Below are 21,478 nucleotides of genomic sequence, written 5' to 3'. Positions count from 1 at the left end.
ACTTCCTCTCCTCTGGCTCCTCCTCGCCTGACTGGAGTGAGCTCCTTTTTAAACCCAGGTGCCCTGATTAGCCTGCCTTGATTGGCTGCAGGTGTTCTAATCAGCTTGTCTGCCTGAATTGGGTCTAGCAGGTTCCTGATTACTCTAGTGCAGCCCCTGCTCTGGTCACTCAGGGAACAGAAAACTACTCAGCCAGTGACCAGTATATTTGCTCTCTACCAGACTCCTGTACCCCACTGGCCTGGGTCTGTCACAGTATATTTACACAAGTTGGCTGCCTAGGTTCTCCAAAACCTCCATAAACTCCAAAACCTTATGTAGAGTATTGGGAAGTGTGCTTTTGTTTGAGTTACTGGGATAAGTCCTACATTCTAATGCTAGTTGTTAGGTCATCATAACAATGGTGCTCTGTGTTATGTAGAGTCTTCTAATGTAGTCTTGCTTTATATTAATCCATCATTGTTCCCTGAGACTATCATTCTGACTGGGGAGTAAGAGTGAGTTTAAGGTTTTATTAATAGATTCCACAATAACATATTAATTATTAGGAGGAGGAGATGGTCTTGTGGTTAAAGCACTGAACTGGTTTTCAGGAGAACAGAGTTCATTTCTGGATGTTACCATGAGACCTGAGACACAAAAGGTCCGACTATTACTGCAGACTCTGTGTGCCTCGCTTCCTCCTAATACTTTCCCCTTGTGAAGATAAATTGATCAATATAGGTAAGGCACTAATAATCTGTGCTGGCAGGTGCTACAGAAGAACCTAAAACAAATGTACTTGGATGATAATTATTGATTCAGGTAGGAGTTTGAACACAGCCCACTTTAGCACAACTAAATTGCCAGCATGAAGAAGATTTAAAAGCCCAGTTCAGATAGTTGGGACAATATTCAAGAATATACTGCCAATATATTTTAAATCAAACAGCATTTCCATGGGAGTAACTGATTATTCAGTTGCAAACAAAACATCCACCCAATCCCACTTTTCCTTAATTTCTGATTCTTTTACCCTTAACAGAACTATTTTTGTACTACAATTCCAGAGATTGGAAAGTACTTTCTTGTTCTGTTTCCAGTAGCTGCAAACAAGTGTGCATTCAAGCCAGGGGTATTGTATGCACAATATCCATCCATAGCTGAAGCTCAAACGCACAACATTTTTTTGTAATGTGTTTTGGTTAAAAAGAAATTGAAAGAATTATCTAGGGAAGGAATTGCTCACATGATTGGTAATGACTAGTTCAAATATAGTGTAGATTTGTAGTGATCACAAATTGTTACCCCTTATTTAGACATTTTTTGATTTAGAGGTGCTGTGAAAAATTCATGTAGGATGCTCAAAAAGCCACTAAGATTCAGCATGGGTTCGGGTTCTATTACATTTGTGTACTTCAACCCAAGACTGAGAAAATGTTCGTTCCTAAGCCTGGTCTGAAGCTGCCCCATCTTCCCCATAAGTGCATCTCCTAGGAGGGGAACCCTTAAGAGGATGCCAGCTACTGTGCTAGGGTGTACGCAGCTGGCTGGCAATGGGAGCAGGAGTGTTTTCCATGATCTCACTGACATTTTAGGGACAGGGAAGTGGGTGCTTCCTATCTTCTCCACTACAGTGGGTGCCCCTTGAAAAGTCTGCTGGCACCCCCATGAAGCCCAAGGGAGGGCAGAAGGGGCCATTTAATCAGAGGAGCCCCAAATGGAGAGATCACTGGGCCTTTTCTTGAAGACAAATGATAAGGAGGGGATCATTGAGGCATAGATTGTGTGTAAAGGCTGAAGACTTTTCTGGGCAGTTCTGGTTTGTGTAAAGTCTACATGCCAACTTGCAGGCATTTTACCAAGGCTAGCCCTTTGCAAACTGGGCCCTGGAGTTTTCACGCAAGTCTAGGATATGTAATCTGACTGAGCTGTCTCATCTCTTCAGGGGGTCCTTCAAGGTCAGGATTAAGGCACATTGATGGGAAAGTGTAAAGAAACTTGCATTGCTGCTGTGTGGTACTTTTTCTGTGGACTTCGGTCTCCAGGATTGGCTACATGGCACCTTTCATGTGTAGTAAATTTACTGAAAACTTGTAAACTTTCCTCCTACACAGACAGACACACAGAGTCTTACGTGTTCTGGGGTTCCATGTAAATAGTTTGCCGGTGCATACCATTCCACAGTATGATTACAGAACAACTTCTGTGGGGTTTTATATGTAGAATTAAAAAAACACTAAGCAAAGTTCAGCAAGATATTATTTAGTTTCACCAATGGTTTCCCTATCGTAATTTCTCTTCAACGTTTGGGGACTGATTGTACAGTATCATACTGCCAACTGTCACTAACGAATGGCTTAGTGTTTCAGTCTTGCATGATTGGTTGCAGGCTGCTTTCCACTAAGTCCCTTACCCACGAAGAGAGAGCTCTTCAATCTAGTAAACAGCTGCACGGTATTACAGTGATGCATACCACATATTCTTGAGCTTCCAAATGCTTGTGCAGTGAACTCTGTTCCAACGCACGACTGAGCTGTATAATTTCTAGTAGCAGAGAACTTCTCAATTAGAAATTTAACACACCAGAAATAAATAAGTAGTAGTCACTTGCATATACATATTTAACATTTAGAAACACACCGGAAGTCCATCCGTCCACCATGTAGCATCTTACCAGGACTCATAAACTATTATTTTCCCTATTGTCAATCTAGCTTTAATTGGTAAAGCAAGAGACAGAGATCACTGTTATCACTTCTTTTTAAGGGTGTGGATCAAACAGTATTGTGAAAAGGCACATAAGAGAACCTAGATAGATCAATATTTATTTTGCTGCAGAAGCCAACATGATTGTCTTTCTGTTTTTCTCTCACTGGGTCTGTGAATTCATTGCTTTCACTGCCAGTAATGTCATAAGGCTGTTTAGTAGCTGTTGTAGCGGCGCTCTTAGGAGTGCAGGTAGGAATTGATCTATTTTTAAATTAAGTTTTAGGTTGCTGAGTCCAATTTTATGCAATTTGGTGGAAGTTCTCCCCCTTTCAGAAGGCCCTCCATGTCATGGTAGCCCTGTTGTACTCCTGCATGGCAGTGGAAGGAGTGTTTGGTGGGTAGACAGAAGGAATCTACACCACAGCTTCTGATAATTGTGGAGGGGAGGGCATGGGAAGAAGGCGAGCGTTGTGTGCACACTTACAAGGATCCATGCATAGAAGCCTGTCCGGGTGAGTGTGGAGTGACAGTGGACACTGTTCCACCCCATTAACTCAAATTGTGTCTTCAGATTGTGGGATTAGTTTAGTCTCTAACCTCTAGTACATTCCCCACCTGTAGCCTTTTTACTGGGGTTTTGTAAGCAGAGTGGTGAATTTCACCCTCTGTAGTTCTTGTTGTTGTTTGCTCCTTTGACCAAGTGGAAAGCCAATATTCTGGACTGTTGTGGGTGATGGCATTAGGATGCGAAACCAGTGGCTGAGTTAGGGTAATCCGTGGTCTCTTCTGTTTAGTTACAGAAATATACATGTTAGAGATCTGTTTCCCTGAACTGCGGTAGGAACTTACATCACCTGGGCTTCTGTAGAAATCTCAAGACACTCCAGCCCTGGGCCCAAGAAATCATAAAATCATAGAAGTGTAGAACTGGAAGGGACTTCATGTTCCCTGCATGGCTGTCCCTCCAGCTGTGCTTTATTTTAGGGTCGTACTGATTCTGCTCACTCTCACAGCTTGGAACCAACACCTAGCCCCTGCTTTTGGAATCTAATTAGTGCCCCTATTAGCACCACTCTCTCCCTCAGGCAAGCTTGTTCTCTGGCTTCATAAGAACATAAGAACATAAGAAAGGCCGTACCGGGTCAGACCAAAGGTCCATCTAGCCCAGTATCTGTCTACCGACTGTGGCCAATGCCAGGTGCCCCTGAGGGAGTGAACCTAACAGGCAGTGATCCAGTGATCTCTCTTCTGCCATCCATCTCCATCCTCTGACGAACAGAGGCTAGGGACACCATTCTTACCCATCCTGGCTAATAGCCATTTATGGACTTAGCCACCATGAATTTATCCAGTCCCCTTTTAAACATTGTTATAATCCTAGCCTTCACAACCTCCTCAGATAAGGAGTTCCACAAGTTGACTGTGCGCTGCGTGAAGAAGAACTTCCTTTTATTTGTTTTAAACCTGCTGCCTATTAATTTCATTTGGTGACCCCTAGTTCTTGTATTATGGGAATAAGTAAATAACTTTTCCTTATCCACTTTCTCAACATCACTCATGATTTTATATACCTCTATCATGTCCCCCCTTAGTCTTCTCTTTTCCAAACTGAAGAGTCCTTTTTTGACCACCTCTGCACACTGCGTGGACATCTTCAGAGAACTATCCACGATGATGCCAGGTTTTGGAATTAATTGATAAACTCAACATTAACAAGTCACCGGGACCAGATGGCATTCACCCAAGAGTTCTGAAAGAACTCAAATGTGAAGTTGCGGAACTATTAACTAAGGTTTGTAACCTGTCCTTTAAATCGGCTTCGGTACCCAATGACTGGAAGTTAGCTAATGTAACGCCAATATTTAAAAAGGGCTCTAGGGGTGATCCTGGCAATTACAGACCGGTAAGTCTAACGTCGGTACCGGGCAAATTAGTTGAAACAATAGTAAAGAATAAAATTGTCAGACACATAGAAAAACATAAACTCTTGAGCAATAGTCAACATGGTTTCTGTAAAGGGAAATCGTGTCTTACTAATCTATTAGAGTTCTTTGAAGGGGTCAACAAACATGTGGACAAAGGGGATCCGGTGGACATAGTGTACTTAGATTTCCAGAAAGCCTTTGACAAGGTCCCTCACCAAAGGCTCTTACGTAAATTAAGCTGTCATGGGATAAAAGGAAAGGTCCTTTCATGGATTGAGAACTGGTTAAAGGACAGGGAACAAAGGGTAGGAATTAATGGTAAATTCTCAGAATGGAGAGGGGTAACTAGTGGTGTTCCCCAAGGGTCAGTCCTAGGACCAATCCTATTCAATTTATTCATAAATGATCTGGAGAAAGGGGTAAACAGTGAGATGGCAAAGTTTGCAGATGATACTAAACTACTCAAGATAGTTAAGACCAAAGCAGATTGTGAAGAACTTCAAAAAGATCTCAGAAAACTAAGTGATTGGGCAACAAAATGGCAAATGAAATTTAATGTGGATAAATGTAAAGTAATGCACATTGGAAAAAATAACCCCAACTATACATACAATATGATGGGGGCTAATTTAGCTACAACGAGTCAGGAAAAAGATCTTGGAGTCATCGTAGATAGTTCTCTGAAGATGTCCACACAGTGTGCAGAGGCAGTCAAAAAAGCAAACAGGATGTTAGGAATCATTAAAAAGGGGATAGATAATAAGTCTGAGAATATATTATTGCCCTTATATAAATCCATGGTACGCCCACATCTTGAATACTGCGTACAGATGTGGTCTCCTCACCTCAAAAAAGATATTCTAGCACTAGAAAAGGTTCAGAAAAGGGCAGCTAAAACGATTAGGGGTTTGGTCTCATGTGAGGAAAGATTAAAAAGGCTAGGACTCTTCAGCTTGGAAAGAGGAGACTAAGGGGGGATATGATAGAAGTATATAAAATCATTAGTGATGTTGAGAAAGTGGATAAGGAAAAGTTATTTACTTATTCCCATAATACAAGAACTAGGGGTCACCAAATGAAATTAATAGGCAACAGGTTTAAAACAAATAAAAGGAAGTTCTTCTTCACGCAGCGCACAGTCAACTTGTGGAACTCCTTACCTGAGGAGGTTGTGAAGGCTAGGACTATAACAGTGTTTAAAAGAGAACTGGATAAATTCATGGTGGTGAAGTCCATAAATGGCTATTAGCCAGGATGGGTAAAGAACGGTGTCCCTAGCCTCTGTTTGTCAGAGGATGGAGATGGATGGCAGGAGAGAGATCACTTGATCATTGCCTGTTAGATTCACTCCCTCTGGGGCATCTGGCATTGGCCACTGTCGGTAGACAGATACTGGTCTAGATGGACCTTTGGTCTGACCCGGTACGGCCGTTCTTATGTTCTTATGACTTATTCTCATCTGCACCTTTTGCTCAGAAATTGATTAGACTGGACTGTATGGAGATGCTAATTTAAGGTTAGACATGTGCTCGGCCCTTATATGGGTTCAGGATGTGTGTGTGGGCGGGGAGGGGAAGCAAGGAGTATTCTCACCTGAATCCCACCCAAAGCTTTCACAGAGCAGGACTGTCATGCAGGGGGGAGAATGCAACCCTGAAGGTGAGCTTCCCCTGCTCCCTGAAGGACAACACTTCCTAGCCTTCTGCCTGGTATGGTTCTGCACAACCCCCATAGAGGCCAGTGCCTTAAAGACACAATGAAATCTTTATTTAAGATCTTTATGTTATGAATAAAATAACAGATAGTTTTGAATGTGTAATTAGTGGAGGTGAAAAGTGCTGGATCAACAGCCCTGTAAATGAAATTATTGTTGTTTGTAGTACAATCGTGCTAAGTGGCCATAATCTAAGATTGGGCCCCCATTTTGCTGGTTGTTGTACAAACAAGTCCCCACCCCAGAGAGTTCACAACATAGGATTATGACAAGTAATCCACTGACCAGCTGGGTGAAACAGACACGAGTGAAGTGGAGGGATAGGAGGATGAAAACAGTAAAACACGTACGTTGCACAAAAGTTGGAAGACTCATCTTGCCAGCTGCCCAAATGTGGTCAGGCAGCAATGACTTGTAGGCATCATGGCAAAGGGACTTGAAGGAGGACAAGGTAACAACTTGACAGATCTGGACAGAAATTGTTTCCCATATGTAAGGCACAGCATGGGTGAAAACACAAAAGTGCTTAAGCAAGATGTGCACTGACAGCTAATAAAGGCTGCTGTTGAACAAAGATGGAGGATGATGTTGCTATAGCATATGGGGGGAGGGATAGCTCCGTGGTTTGGGCATTGGCCTGCTAAACCCAGGGTTATGAGTTCAACCCTTGAGGGGGCTACTTAGGGATCTGGGACAAAATTCAGTACTTGGTCCTGTTAGTGAAGGCAGGGTGCTGGACCTGATGACCTTTCAAGGTCCCATCCAGTTCTAGGAGATTGGTATATCTCCAGTTATTAATACTAGCTCTCATAGGCAATTTGGCACTATAAGGTGAAGGGCCTTGAAGATGAATACTGAGGTGTTTTGTTTATTGTGATGGGGAAGTGGGAGACCATGGAGGGGCACTAACAGGGATGGCATCCTGGAGCAATAAGTCAGGAAGATGATTCTAGCAGCAGTGTTTTGAACAGACTCGGGTGGGGGCAAGGAAGGAGGAGGTATGGCCAGAAAGAAGGAAATGACAGTAGCTGTGGTATGAGATGATGAGGGCTTGGACAAGAGCATGTTCTGTGGCAAGAGGTGACAGGATTTACATACAGGCTGGAAGGGTCTAAAGAGGGCCGAGTCAAAGATTATGGGCCTGTGTCACAGGGAGGATAATGGCTGAAATCTTCTGTTTATCCACACTGCAGGGCACAAGCTTCTACACGTTGCCCTTCTAGTGTGTCTCAAATCCAACTTGCAGGAACACTTTATGGTGGTGCATATGATAGTTCAGTCTTGGTGCCTGTTCAGTCATTGTTGTCTCTGTTGAGGCTGTCAGTCATGGCAAAGCCCTTTCTGATGTGGACACTTGTCCACTGGGAACTGGACTGAGAGGAGTAAAAAACCAGCAACAGAAGATAATTTTTTGGTCATGTCTGACCTGAGTTGGATTTATACTGGCAACCTAGAAGTAAAGGATTCTGTATGGCACCAGCAATCCCTGAGCTATCCAGCCTGCCACACAAGACACAGCTCAAAGCTTGCTTATTTATTTACTTATTTATGATTCTTATTCTAAGTTTGCTGAGTGCTATTCTTAATGAATGGAAAGCAAAGTACTAGAACAGAATGAAGGGTAAAGATCTGATGACAACTCATGGGATCACCTTACATTCTGTTAATAATAGGCACACAGAACTGATACAAGTTGTTTGGGTACGCAGGAAAATGGGTAAAATATTTCTTAGCTTATAATACTCTGCAGAAAAATAACTCTTTGAGGACCAAGTCCTGACCTGTTTGAAAATAATAGGTCAGGTTCTGCTCTTAGTTATGCTGGGCTGAATGTGGAGGGTCTTAGTTAATTTCAGTGGAGTTACTTTGGCTATACAGGGGGGTCACTGAAAACAGAATTTGGTCCAATGGGAGTTTGTCATTGACTTCACTGATGGGCAGGATTCAGCCATAATTGATAAAGAAATGTCCTGTACCTTTTTAATGTTTTCCAAACTTTTTAAAATAAAAACATTGTTTCATTAAAGCCACAAGTCTTCTGTGTATTTATAGATCTCAGACAGTGGAATTCTAAACAGCAGCAAGTGCAGAGGCAGGCTGCAGCTCAAACATTTGAGCAGACCACACTGCAGCCTGCTCCTTCGTGATTGACTCAACACATACTGAGTCTCTTCCAATTTCTGCTCTTGAACCACCAGCAGCTACAGGCATTTTAGTTGCACTTTGATTGTGGACAGATCTGTTTGTCTATCAGTATTCATAGCTCACCAATCATCACAATATCTAGGTGTTGTGTATAGTAACTTCAAAAGAACCCCATAAACTATTGGAAAATTCATATCTGAGCTTCAAGAATCAGGCCTGTCTCAGTTCAAGGCCTTAATCAAACTCTAATGCTTGCAAAAATTTAAAAAGGAGATTTAACCTCGATGCTTCAGTACTTAAACCATCTCTAACTATTGGAGGTCAGGTTGAGACCTAATATGGGGGAGCAGATTATCCCACATTTGCCTACTGTGGGGTCCTTTCACTTTCCTCTGAAGTATCTGGTACTGGTCACTATCAGAGATATGATACTGGACTAGATGGATCTTGGTTCTGATCCAGCATGGCAATTTCTGTGTTCCAAATCTGAACACTCCTAAACTTGGGAGAAGTTCAGGTCTGAAATTCACTGCTCAGCCCCATCTCTAACTACGACTTAGATTTCTACAGTAAATATTTGACATGTAAACAAATCTCCTAAATTCTAAAGCAGAAGATTGACACAGCTCTGACCTGAGAAAGTTGATGTATAAATATGAATATGAGAAACGGGCAGCTGTGGTTTCCCATTTTGACTTGGCTTAATTTGTTTTTGGTTGCATGACTCTCAGAAAGCTAACTGAGAAAGTATAAATGATTGTCTTCTGCTTACAGTTTCTCAGATCAAAATGTGTTGCCATTACATTTATTCCTTTTATTTTTTTTTCTCAGAATATATCTCACTGATTTCTTTCATGACCAGCACACAACATTCTATTGATCACCATGTATAAATGTTTAATCTTTATGTTTCTGTTATGCGTGCAGATGAAAAGTCTGTATTAATGTTGTGCTTCCTTTCAGGGGCTGGTGTTTTTTTCCTTTCTTGTGCCGAAGGAGAGCAGATCAGCTTTCTGTTCGACTGTATCGTTCGTGGTATCTCCCCGACGAAAGGCCCTTTTGGGTTGCGTCCAGTCCTACCAGGTTAATATAGGAAGTATAGAGTAACCGTGCAAAGTAGGAACTTGCCCTGTCTAGCACTTATTGCTCAGATTGGAATTACAGTTTGCAGACACTTGCTGGGCATGGAAAGTGCAAAGTGATTTTCATTCTGAAATGTCACAGTACAGATTTATCAGTTGAATGTCCCAGTTTCCCTTGCTGCTCTAGCTCATTCATATTTCTGCTGCTGCTGGCCTTTGCCTGGTCTTATTTAACTGTACCAAAATATAATATTCTGAATAGAGACGGGCCCAAAGCAAATCTGGGGTTTGAATAGTTCCAGTTTGAACCTAGATCCATATCTGAATCTGGCTGCTGGTTGTAATATTGAAAATTTGCTGAGCCAAACTCGTAGAATACTAATTTTGGGGCTAGATGACATCTCAAGCCCATTCCAAAGCCCCCTGAAATCATTGGAAAAACTCCCAACGAACGTCTAGTGCTTTAGACCAGGCCCCTACATCCTGATCTCAATCTTGCAGTTCAGGCTCTTCTCTGGTGAGTAAGGATTAAATTCCTTTTTCTGTTTTGTGGTACATGCTGCAGGCACTGTAGTGTTCAGAGAAGAAATTAGATGTGATCTTGCGGGAGTTCTATGGCCTTTTGGTTTTAGTAGGTGAGGAAATGTAATACGCAGTGAGAAGGAGTATGTCAATCAGGGCAGGAAGGCGGAAGATGAGCTTGTAGAACAATAGCTGTGAAGTTTCTCTGGTGAAGGAGGAAGGTTTTAAAATGGTGGAGGAAGGGGGATTTCACATTTGTAGCATATGTTTGAACTTCCATAGTTAGGGGTATTTAATGGCTTTCATGATAAGAATAGTTTTACAGGATTTTTATCATTGCTGTAAACATGCAAGCAAACCAGTCTCTTGTGTTGAAATGTGATATAAAAGATTTATAGTAGAACCTCAGAGTTGCAAACATGAGTTACCACACACCTCATTTGCAACCAGAAGTACGCAATCAGGCAGCAACAGAGAGAGAGAGACACACACACAGCATTTTTCTTTCGCATAGTAACGTTTCAAAGCTGTATTAAGTCAATATTGTAAATTTTTGAAAGAACAGTCATAATGTTTTGTTCAGGGTTACAAACATTTCAGAGTTACAAACAAACTCCATTCCTAAGGTGTTTGTAACTCTGAGGTTCTCCTGTAGTTTGGATGTGAAATTTGTGGAAAGATAGAAAAAACCGCTCAGTCCTGCCATTTTAAAATTAGATGCATATTGTATACAGCACTTGATTCATCATTCACTTCCTTGAAATCAATGCTTTTATACCACTGTAAATAAAACTGGTGAGAGAAAGGGGGAGGGATAGCTCAGTGGTTTGAGCATTGGCCTGCTAAACCCAGGGTTGTGAGTTCAATCCTTGAGGGGGCCACTTAGGGATCTGGGGCAAAATCAGTACTTGGTCCTGCTAGTAAAGGCAGGGGGCTGGACTTGATGACCTTGCAGTTCCGTGAGATAGGTGTATCTCCATATATATATTTTTAAAGGCAAGTCAGGCCCATAACAGCTCACTAATTTTATATGCTGTTTTTTGCATTTGTAATGTGAACATTAATTAATTAATTTAAAAATTGCCAAACAATTAATTCATAATAAAGTCTTTTTGACATGTACAAAAGTGGTTGGGATGTTCAGATTTATAATTTTGTCAATTAGGGTATACTCAGAAAATTGTAATTTACATAAAGACTTCTATTATGGACAGGCAAAAACAAATTATTTAATTACATACAAACTTATGTGATCTCCAAAAGAGGTTCAGTTCAGGTAAAGAATTATGACAATGTGCTACTAAAGAAGGCAACCTTAATTCTAACTTTTGAGTGCTTGACTTTTGCAAATTTAATATTCTTTTAACATATATTTTTATATAATTTCCTATTTTTTTTTAAATTAAAAGTTAAAAACAAAAATTCCATCATGTAGAACTGCACTGACCCCCACAGAGCCAGAGCACAATCCTCTATCGCTTGAGTAAGTAGGTAACTGTTTGCAGTAGAAGCCAGTTATCTTCTATGTGGGCCTGCCGAAAGAGTAGGATGAGACCTGCTTTGCCAGTGGGTTTCAGAGCTATTTACTAGACAGGAATAATAGGTTCAATTCCAGGTTCTAGAGGAGAGTGTTTTCTAGTGATTACAGACCATTCTGACCCTATTCCCCCACAGCTTCTCCCTCTCCTCATCTCCATCCTTGTCCCTCACCCTGCCCCACCTTTCCCTTCCTCCTGGCCCTATCCCCTCCCTCTGCTGCTCCAGTCTCAGTCCCTGCTGAGTTCCCCCTGCCTGTTCCTATTTTCCCCACCTGTCCCATTCTCAGCCTTTGCTTCTCCCCTCCACCCTGCTCATATTCTTCCCAGTTCCTTCCCCTTCCTCCCTATTTTCCGGCTGCCTCTCCTGGTTCCAGTTCCTAACCCTTGAGCTCCAGCCCGTGTTCCCTAACCCAGCACCTCTTCCTATGCCCCATGTTGCTTCTCATACCCCTCTGTATTCCAGTCAGGCTGTTTCCTCCTTCTCCACCATGTTGCCTTGGTGAGCACTGAGAGTACAAGAAAGATGATTTCCCTGTTCTCAGGTCCTGTGCTTGGTGTCAGAGCAGTCCCCGGGTGCCTGGAACAGCAACTGCAGGAAGGCCCAGGTCAACTATGCTCAGTGCAGATGGAGTCTTCAGAGAATTCAGCTGTCAAACTCTAACAAGTCTCTACTGAGCACGTGTGAACTGCAATATTTTCAGAGGCTGATAACTGATAAGACAGCTATAGCTTCTCAACAAAGTGGTTGTAAGAATTTTTTTTAACATGGGTGAAGCAACCTATTTCCCCTTAATCTCATTCTTGGAAACAGATGAACCATTTTATCTGAAACTTTAAAAATAATGCAAACAAATTATTGATAATAAATAAATTCCAAATTGAGGCAAACATCTTGGATAGAAAGTTCCAACCTGAATTGTTTAAGTTTGGCAGTTATCAGCAACTGAAAACTGGTTCTTATAATGGAAAGTGTCACCTACCTGTGCCACCTATAATAAATTTTGAGACAAATTATTCCCTCTGTTAGTCCTGATTAATCATAACCTACTCCACTGGAGTTACACTAACTTCAGTGGAGTTATTTAGATTTATATTAGTGTAACAGGGAGCAGAATTTGGCCCTATGTTGTCTTCATACAGTATATTAAGATTTTACATTGCTAGTAGCCAATTCTGCATTAGTTGCATGTCGAAATTTAATGGGAGTTTTAGGTGTGCAAGGGATACATATGAGACCCATATTGGAACAGATTTGAAAGAGCTAATCCAATAGGTTGAGTAAATAATAGTTTCCCCTACCCGTTTTTTATTTCTAGAAAATCCAGAACAGCAGCTACAGTTGTCTGTTACCTAAAATATAATTCATAATCTCCCTTGAGAGAATAAAATGTGCAGCTACAAGATATGAACTAGAAGCAAAACGAGAAATCAGGAATAATCAGGCTCTCTAATGACAGACAATAGCTTATGAGAACCGGGAGAAGTATTTTACCCAAGTCATAGCATTGCAGAATTAATTTGGGTGCATTTATAGTTTATTTGGTTGTTTTGTCTTCCACTAAAGCATTAAAATTGGCTACTCCTTATGCAGGCAGCCACAACTGAGGATTGCAAAGCATATGTATCTGAATGATGGGATACTATTTTCATTAAGCTAATACAAATCAAAGAATTGTAATATAAAAACCACCAGTGAAAGGATCAAAACTGATAAGAGATGTGTGATGTGTTGTCTGTTGTTCTTGCTGTTAAACTCCCCCCTCTCCCGCTGCACTAAGGAATGTGTGTTGGCTCCTCCTGCAAGCTCTGCAGCAGTGGTTCACTAATAAACATTATTCTTAGAGCTGGTCACATGCCTGCTGATAAAGATGTTGGGCAGACAGAGGGAAACAAAAGTACACAAATCTCTTGAGGTGCTTGAAACGTGTCAGAACGGAGGGGTGGGGCAGAAATGCTCTCAATTTTTTCTTTCGTTTCTTTTTTTTTTTTATTACAAAGAAGATTGAATGTGATTATAGAAAATTGTCACTTTGTTGACTAATCGATTCAGATACTGTCACTGCAGCTCATCCTGCTGCCAAACTCCCCCTTTAATTAAAAGGGCCAGACCCTCACATGGTGTAAATAGCATAGAATCATAGAATATCAGGGTTGGAAGGGACCTCAGGAGGTCATCTAGTCCAACCCCCTGCTCAAAGCAGGACCAATCCCCAACTAAAGCATCCCAGCCAGGGCTTTGTCAAGCCTGACCTAAAAAACCTCTAAGGAAGAAAATTCCACCACCTCCCTAGGTAACCCATTCCAGTGCTTCACCACCCTCCTAGTGAAAACGTTTTTCCTAATATCCAACCTAAATCTCCCCCACTGCAACTTGAGACCGTTACTCCTTGTTCTGTCATCTGGTACCACTGAGAACAGTCTAGATCCATCCTCTTTGGAACCCCCCCCTTCAGGTAGTTGAAAGCAGCTATCAAATCCCCCCTTATTCTTCTCTTCTGCAGACTAAACAATCCCAGTTCCCTCAGCCTCTCCTCATAAGTCATGTGCTCCAGCCCCCTAACCATTTAGTCCCATTGAAGTCAATAGAGCTACACTGGATTGCGCTAGTTAGGGATCCATAAAGGGGATCAACTTTTTTCAGCATGGCACTGTTTTGATATTTTTAGTGGCCTGTTACCTTCCAAAACTTGGGTGTAATTGTACTTTGGTATAAAAAAACCCTCTGTGGATATAGATACGTATGTGTACTTCCCTCTGTTCTCTAACTATCGGTTGTATCAGGATTCATACTGTATCAATCACCCTGGATGCCTAAGCATCTGTAGGCCATTTTTCCTGTCTTTTTCATTGCTTTCCACTGTCGTTATTCCTGTACAGAAATCAAATTGTGATCTACCATTCTTATATCTTCACCTCCCACATCAACACTTCAGCTAATATATCCATCTAATGTTCCAAGAAATCCATTTATAGATTTTTTTCTAAGGCCTCATCTTCAGCTACAGTCAATATATGGTTTTAAAGTTTATTTTCCCACCTAAGAATTTTGAATGCTTCACAGATACATGTAATATTGTCATAGTTGATTGGAAAATTTACATGGCTGTAATCAGTAGTGAATGGCAGAACAATATACAGAAGACTGTATGTGGACATATGGAAAGCAAATTAAAAAAAGGTGACCTGCCTAGCTTGTATTACTATAAGAGGCGTATCTTTGCATGCAACTGCATTTCAGACTTGTGTTTATCAGGTGTCATTCAGAAGTTTAAGACATGTATGGTAAAATGACACAACCTATCCTAACTTGTGTATAGTGCTGGAGATTCCTGTGCAGACTAGTTTTCCTTATCAAGTATTCTGTTACACAGAATGTACTGTATTACTTGAAAAGGTCAGGTTGCCAGCAGCTGCATACTGTATCTGGCAAGTATGTTGAAAGGAATATGTTAAATAGATAAATCATCCCTGCACTTTAGCTAACTAGATCTAAACTTCCTTGTAGTGGGTTATACTATTCAGGTTATAAATCTTCAAGTTATTACTATTATTTACATTTACATTAATTAATGCAAAGTCATGTTGGATATTAATACATTCTTCCTAGGGGCTTTATTTATGAAATCTTCTGAATTACATAATTTGGGTGGTCTAGAAGTTTAAGTATGAACCAGATTTCTCACCACAATTTACTGATGGATTTTGGATTTTTGCCCTTGACCACCCCTCTGCTTGGAACTTAGAGACATGCCTCATTGACAGCTTAAGAAGGAAAAGGGTCTGTTAACGTTTGCTTAATGGAACAAAAGGCGTTTTTGCGAAAAGAGAGAGAATTTAGTGCAGTGAAAAGAGTCAGAGATTGAATTTTTCACTATTCAAAGAATAGGTATAGAATGGGGAAGCAACAAGTCAGCTTCCCCAAGCTTCCTTCCAGTATGACTGTGGATAGACATGGTGATGTCCACCTATGGTAGCCTTTTATGAGCAGAAAGTTCACAGAGCATGTTTGCTAAATGGTGCTGTCATTATTAAATATTAACCTGAAAAAACTGTAGGGGCACAGGGGAAAATACTAACTGGAAAACTAGCATATTATCTTTTTTTCACAGTAGTAATAATTTGTCTAATTTAAAAAAATCCAATTTCCAAAGGTGGTGGCATTAATTGCATACATAACTGGACAAATAGTTACGCAAACATGGCCATTATATGTTTTGGTGCATCCTTGTTTGCTCAAATGCAGGATTTGCATGTGCAGTTTAGGTGTTCAGTTTTGAAAAGTATAGTTCAGTTGTGTAGAAAACTTAATGAACTTTTGATACAAAAGTATTTTCCTGATCCATACTTTCTTTTTTGGTATATATGAAACTTGTTCTACATTTGAATAACCACTGCAATGCTTTGGAATGGATCATCCAAACAAACATAAATATATCTATAATAATTAACCCATTATCCATAAATCCAAAATAAAGTTTAGAAGGAGAAGATGTATAGTTCACATTTATTATTAATTATTATTACATACCGTATTTGTTGATGGGGCAACATGCACGCTTTAAAGACACAACCCCAGCTATGAAGATGTTACAGTCAAAGAGCCTGATTCTGCAGCATTTTAAATTGCAGCAGCATCCCCAGGCTGCCCTATAACTGGAATGTCTGCAGTGTTACGGCCCCATTTCAGCATGCCCTTGGTACACTTACTGTGTCAGGGTTCATGAGTGATGATGTTAGCTTTATGACTATCTTCCACAGTGCCTGTGCTGAGGGAATCCTCCTTCAATCAGACATGGAGCTTTTTAGGGTCCATTTACACTGCTCTCTCCCTTTTTACATGGTGTAAAGGGGCTGGAGCAGGTGTAAGGATCACCCTGGACTTGTAACAGCAAGGATCTGACTTACACATGCAAAGGAAGGAAGTGCAGAGATTAAGGCTGCTGCTCCATCCTTGACTGATTTTTGTAAAACAATGTAACATAACACAGTAATACATTTTTATGGCACCTGTAATGCAAGGGCATCTCAAAAAGTTACCGATTCACGTTTTATGGATCAAAATAAATGACTAATTTTAAAATAACTGATTTTTCTAAGGCTTTTGACACAGTGCCTCATGACAGTCTCCTAAGCAAACTAGGGAAATGTGGTCTAAATAAAATTACTATAAAGTGGGTGCACATCTGTTTGAAAGGCCATACTCAAAGAGTAGTTATCAATGGTTCTCATATCTGGTGGCGTCCAGCAGGAGTCAGTCCTGGGTCCAGTACTCCTCAATATTTTCATTAACAACTTGGATAATGGAGTGGAGAGTATGGGAGTTTGTGAAATCCCCATCATTGGAGGTTTTTAAGACCAGGTTGGACAAACACCTCTCAAGGATGGTCTAGGTTTATTTGGTCCCGCCTCAGTGCAGGGAGCTGGATTAGATGACCTCTCGAGGTCCCTGGCAATCCTACATTTCTATGATTCTACATAGTGCTCATCCCATGCTCTTGGGAATAAAATGTCACAGTATGAAAGTATTCAAAATATCCCACAGTGGACTGCTCAGCTGGTTCTAATGAATACCCACCAACGCTCATGGTAAAAATAAAATCCCTCCATCATAGGTATCTCGGTCAATTCAACCTTCACATAACCCCCTGCTAATTGACCAGGAAAGTAGGGCCAGGGAAAGATTTCAGCAGCTGATGCGTGGCTTTCTTCACACAAGGGGATCCATTTCTGTTTGGAAATGATGAAGTCTATTTTTTAATTTGAAGGTTTGCATGAATCTAAGTGCTTTGATACTGTGGACTCAGGTGTATGAAAAACCTGGGGGTGGGTGGGGGGAGAGCAAGGGAGAGCGCTAGTGTTCATGAAATAATTCTTGGGCTAGAGCTCTGGCTGGAACATCTAATAAGATGTTGTGTGGGAAGATGTTGTTGTAAAAACTTCCTCAGACAGCTATGTCCATACCGGTCATGCTATCGCTGTCCTGGGATTCTCTGGAGCAGAGACTGCCCGTCATGGCAAGTTATTACACATTGTTTAGTGGTTTTGTATTGTGCACAAATGGGATGTAGGATGACACCACCAACCCGTTTTTACTTGTGACCTAAACCCGTATTTTAAAAAGAAAAACAATTCTCCGGAGATCAGAAGCTAATACACTTTAACCCACGTTTCCTCCTAGCCTATCTTAATCACCTCTTTCATATAGATTCAGTCTGGTTTTGTTCACTCACTCACTATACCAGCCTTGCACTTGAAGTGCTTTGTAAAACTTATCTCTGCTGAACTAGATCCCCTTTTGGATGTGAGAGCACTTGAATAGAGACTGCAGAAGAAACTACAGCCAAAATGGAGGGGCGTTACAGCTAACAGCTCTGCACCCTCAGGTCATGGACAGATACAAGCAGCAATTTGCAACCTGGTATACAAGGCGCCAACTCCTTGTTTAGGTGTGTCTGAGTTGCGCCATGAGGACTAATGGCAAAATCTTGCAATTTACACTGGAAAGATTCCCACTGTACACAACTGGAGTTTTGCTTAAGTAAGGATTTTCAGGATTTGGTCCTAATCAATGCTTAAAATGGGTTGGGTTGCAGGGGTATGAGGGTGGGGTCACAGACCCAGCCTCCAAAAAAAAAAAGTCTTTGGAGATACATCTGAGACATGTTACTAGCAAAGAGGATTATAAAGTCAATGTGCCTCAGGATGGCCTGGGGTTGTGAAGTGGGAGTGACACTGACTTTGTTCCAGTCATGGTCATTGACAGACCCAACATTTCTTTGAGAACACTTTAAGCCCTGCCCCTTGCAGAACAGCTTTAATGTTCACTATAAGTATCTATATTTAATACACAGTATACCTGATTCATTCTGTCAGTGGAAACCAGGCTACAGATCTGCAGCAATGAAAAGCCCACCTAGATGGGGAGGAAAGCTAAAGAGTGCACCATGCCTGTAACCTCATCTCCACTAAAGGGCTTAGAGCCAGCTGATGCAGCCCAGAAAGTCAGTGGTGAGGGTCAGGGCAAGGGATCTGTGAGATATTTTGATTGAGCTCATTCAAGTACATAAAAGGTGGTTACAAGGAGCGGGGATAAAAATTGTTCTTCTTAACCTCTGAGGATAGGCCAAGAAGCAATGGACTTAAATTGCAACAAGGGTGGTTTAGGTTAGACATTAGGAAAAAATTCCTGTCATGGTGGTTAAGCACTGGAATAAATTTTCCAGGGATGTTGTGGTATCTCCATCACTGGAGATTTTTAAGAACAGGTTAAACAAACACCTGTCAGGGATGGTCTAGAAGATAATACTTGATCCTGCCATGAATGCAGGGGACTGGCCTAGACGATCTCTCGAGATCCCTTCCAGTCCTCTGACTCTATGATCTCCTGGATGTCCTTGGCTGGGTGGGTCCTATACAACCTTGGCTGAATCGCTAAGCCTACTGTCTCCGAGGGTGGCCAGCAATAGCTGGCCCGTGGTGGTGAATGTCTCCATTGATGCATCTGCACCGTAGGAGTGAACCAAGCCCAAGTCTCTGAGAATGGAGAAACACAATGTAAGAACATGGAAATCTTGGTTTCCACAGTTAGAAGTTCTTCTTCATCTCAACCAGCCCATCAACAGCAATTTATTTCTCTCTTTATCTTTCCTCTCTTGTTAAATGATTCCATATATGTTTGTTACAGATGCTGTGACTATCAGTGTGAGCAGGAATGTGGTAACTGCAGCTGTGCCAAAACTAATCTCTATAGTATCTCACATTTGCTTCCTTTCCTCTGTAATTATGAGGCCAACTGAAACTTCAATGAGAATGAGTTAGCAGACCATATACACTGCAGCTGTTAAACATGCCATACATTTTTAAGATGTTTACAGTAATCTTGTCAAATTAGTCTCAAGAATATAATAATGATTGCTGCCAACATCTGCGTGGCTGGAAAATGAAGCGATACAGAGAAGAATGGCATGTTTTCTGAGGAAGTGTACGCTCAAGTTTGTGAAGTGTTCGATGCCTTCTCCCCCCTGGAGATAGTGGGATCCTCTTTCATTGTGATTTTTCATTGAGCTAGACTGGCTAAACCAGTAGAAAATGTCCTATAAGCAATAGTCCTGTACAGGTAAGGTCTAATTGACCTTTTCTATGTCTAATTTTTACAAGGTTTTTAAAAAAAAACAACAACCCACGTACGCTGGGTATCCTTTTAAATAGCTGGCCGGGATGACCTCTTGAAGTCCCTTCCAGCCTCTTATTTCTATGATTCTAACTTGTATGGTAGCAAAAATATTACCATCTTTGAATTAGTTTATAAATCCACACCAGAAACTCTCAGAGTGAAAACCCAGCCCCCACTGAAGTTAATGGCAAAACTCCCATTGACTTCAGTGAGGCCAGGATTTCACCCTTAATTTTAAAGGTCACATACTCTTGTCTTAATCCCCCAGATCTAGGGTCTCATCTGGACACTCAGCTGCCCTTGATTCCAGTGCAGTACCTTTCAGGATCAGTCCCATAGTTACTACTTTAGCTGACTTTAGGTTTGATCCTGAAAGGTGCTGGGCACACAGAACGCCCGCTGATTGCTCAGCACCTCTCCAGGTCAGGCCTATTGGTCGCTTGTCCCCTATCCTATCACCTTTTGGAGAGGGGAAATAACAAGATAAAAAGTTTGCCAATGAGATGTTACTTAGGAAGGCAGACTATGCAAACACATGACAAGGCTTGCTAAAGCCCTACAGTAGAAGATGCAGTATAACATTTGTTGTTTTTCTCTCAGTACTTTCACTGCCTTTTTCAGAAACTTACCCATTTGTTCCTTTCTTAAAGACCCAAGTGCAAACCCAGCCTACATGGAGGAGAGAGTGGCCCATGAAGCTTTGCAGTTAGAAAAGCGCCTGAGCCTACTATCCCATTCAAGTCGCCAGGGCAGTGGAGGTAAGAAATGCCTATGATCAAGCTATGATACAAGTCTGGATTTTATTTCAGGGGTCTTTTTCTTGAGGCTTCCGAAATAAGAAAACCTCAGCATTTTAAAATATTGAGCCTTCCAAATGTATTGGACAAAGTCACTCTCTTAGGTCCCACTGCTGTAAGGGCATGATCCAAAGCCCACTGAAGTCAGTGGGACTATTCTGTTGTCTTCAGTGGGTTTTGGATCAGGCTCCAGAGCCCCAGGTACTTAAGCATGTGCATAGCTTTAAGCATGTGAGTAGTCCCATTGAAGTGAGCAGTCCCATTGAAGTCCCATACGTGATTAAATACCTTGCTGAATTAAGGCCTGTGGCATGAAGTGACTTGCATAAGTCACACAGCAAGTCTGTGGCAAGGTGAGGAACAGAACCCTTTGACATTAAACCCTTCCTTTCTCTGTCTTTGGCAGCGTGTATGCATGTCGATCTAAAAGACATTTTCCACGTGGAAGCATAATTTGGTGCTTAGTGCATAATTTGGTGCTTCTAAATATACATTTACTTTCAAATATTTTTAAAAGCCAATAACCATTATAACTTTATTTATGCTCAGTAAAAATCTCCTTTGTAAATAGATTCACTCATTCCGGGTGTATTTCTTGTACGATACTCTGGATTTATTGTTCTGATTTTTACTTATTATATATCTTCTGATAATAAAGCTAGATCTTCCCATCTGGAGCCAAGGCACATGAAAAACAACTGTCAAGAGTGAATGAACGTAGCGGGGGGAAAAAGGTTAGATTTAGGGGGCTATCTTTTGATTTCCTTTGCATCCGTGCAAATCCAGAGTGACACCACAGAGTCCAATGAAGTTACCATTGTAACTGAGAATAGAATTTGACTCATGCCCAGATCATTGAGTGATGCAAATACACACAGCACCATTGACTTC

General features: G+C 41.3%; 1 protein-coding gene across 3 annotated transcripts in view; it reads left to right on the top strand.

The window, feature by feature from the left end:
• Positions 1–21,478, top strand: part of DOK7 (docking protein 7) — a 100,413-nt gene that overhangs the window by 20,136 nt on the left and 58,799 nt on the right. For all 3 annotated transcript variants that reach the window (XM_045017358.1, XM_045017357.1, XM_045017359.1), the window contains 2 exons: positions 9,439–9,558; positions 20,441–20,548. In XM_045017358.1, the coding sequence (XP_044873293.1) occupies positions 9,439–9,558; positions 20,441–20,548 (228 nt within the window). The remainder of the gene's footprint in view (positions 1–9,438; positions 9,559–20,440; positions 20,549–21,478) is intronic.

Source organism: Mauremys mutica, chromosome 5 (assembly GCF_020497125.1).
Source record: "Mauremys mutica isolate MM-2020 ecotype Southern chromosome 5, ASM2049712v1, whole genome shotgun sequence".
NCBI lineage: Eukaryota > Metazoa > Chordata > Testudines > Geoemydidae > Mauremys > Mauremys mutica.
The sequence above is the reverse complement of the archived record's forward strand: the minus strand, read 5'-3'. Positions and strand labels throughout refer to the sequence as shown.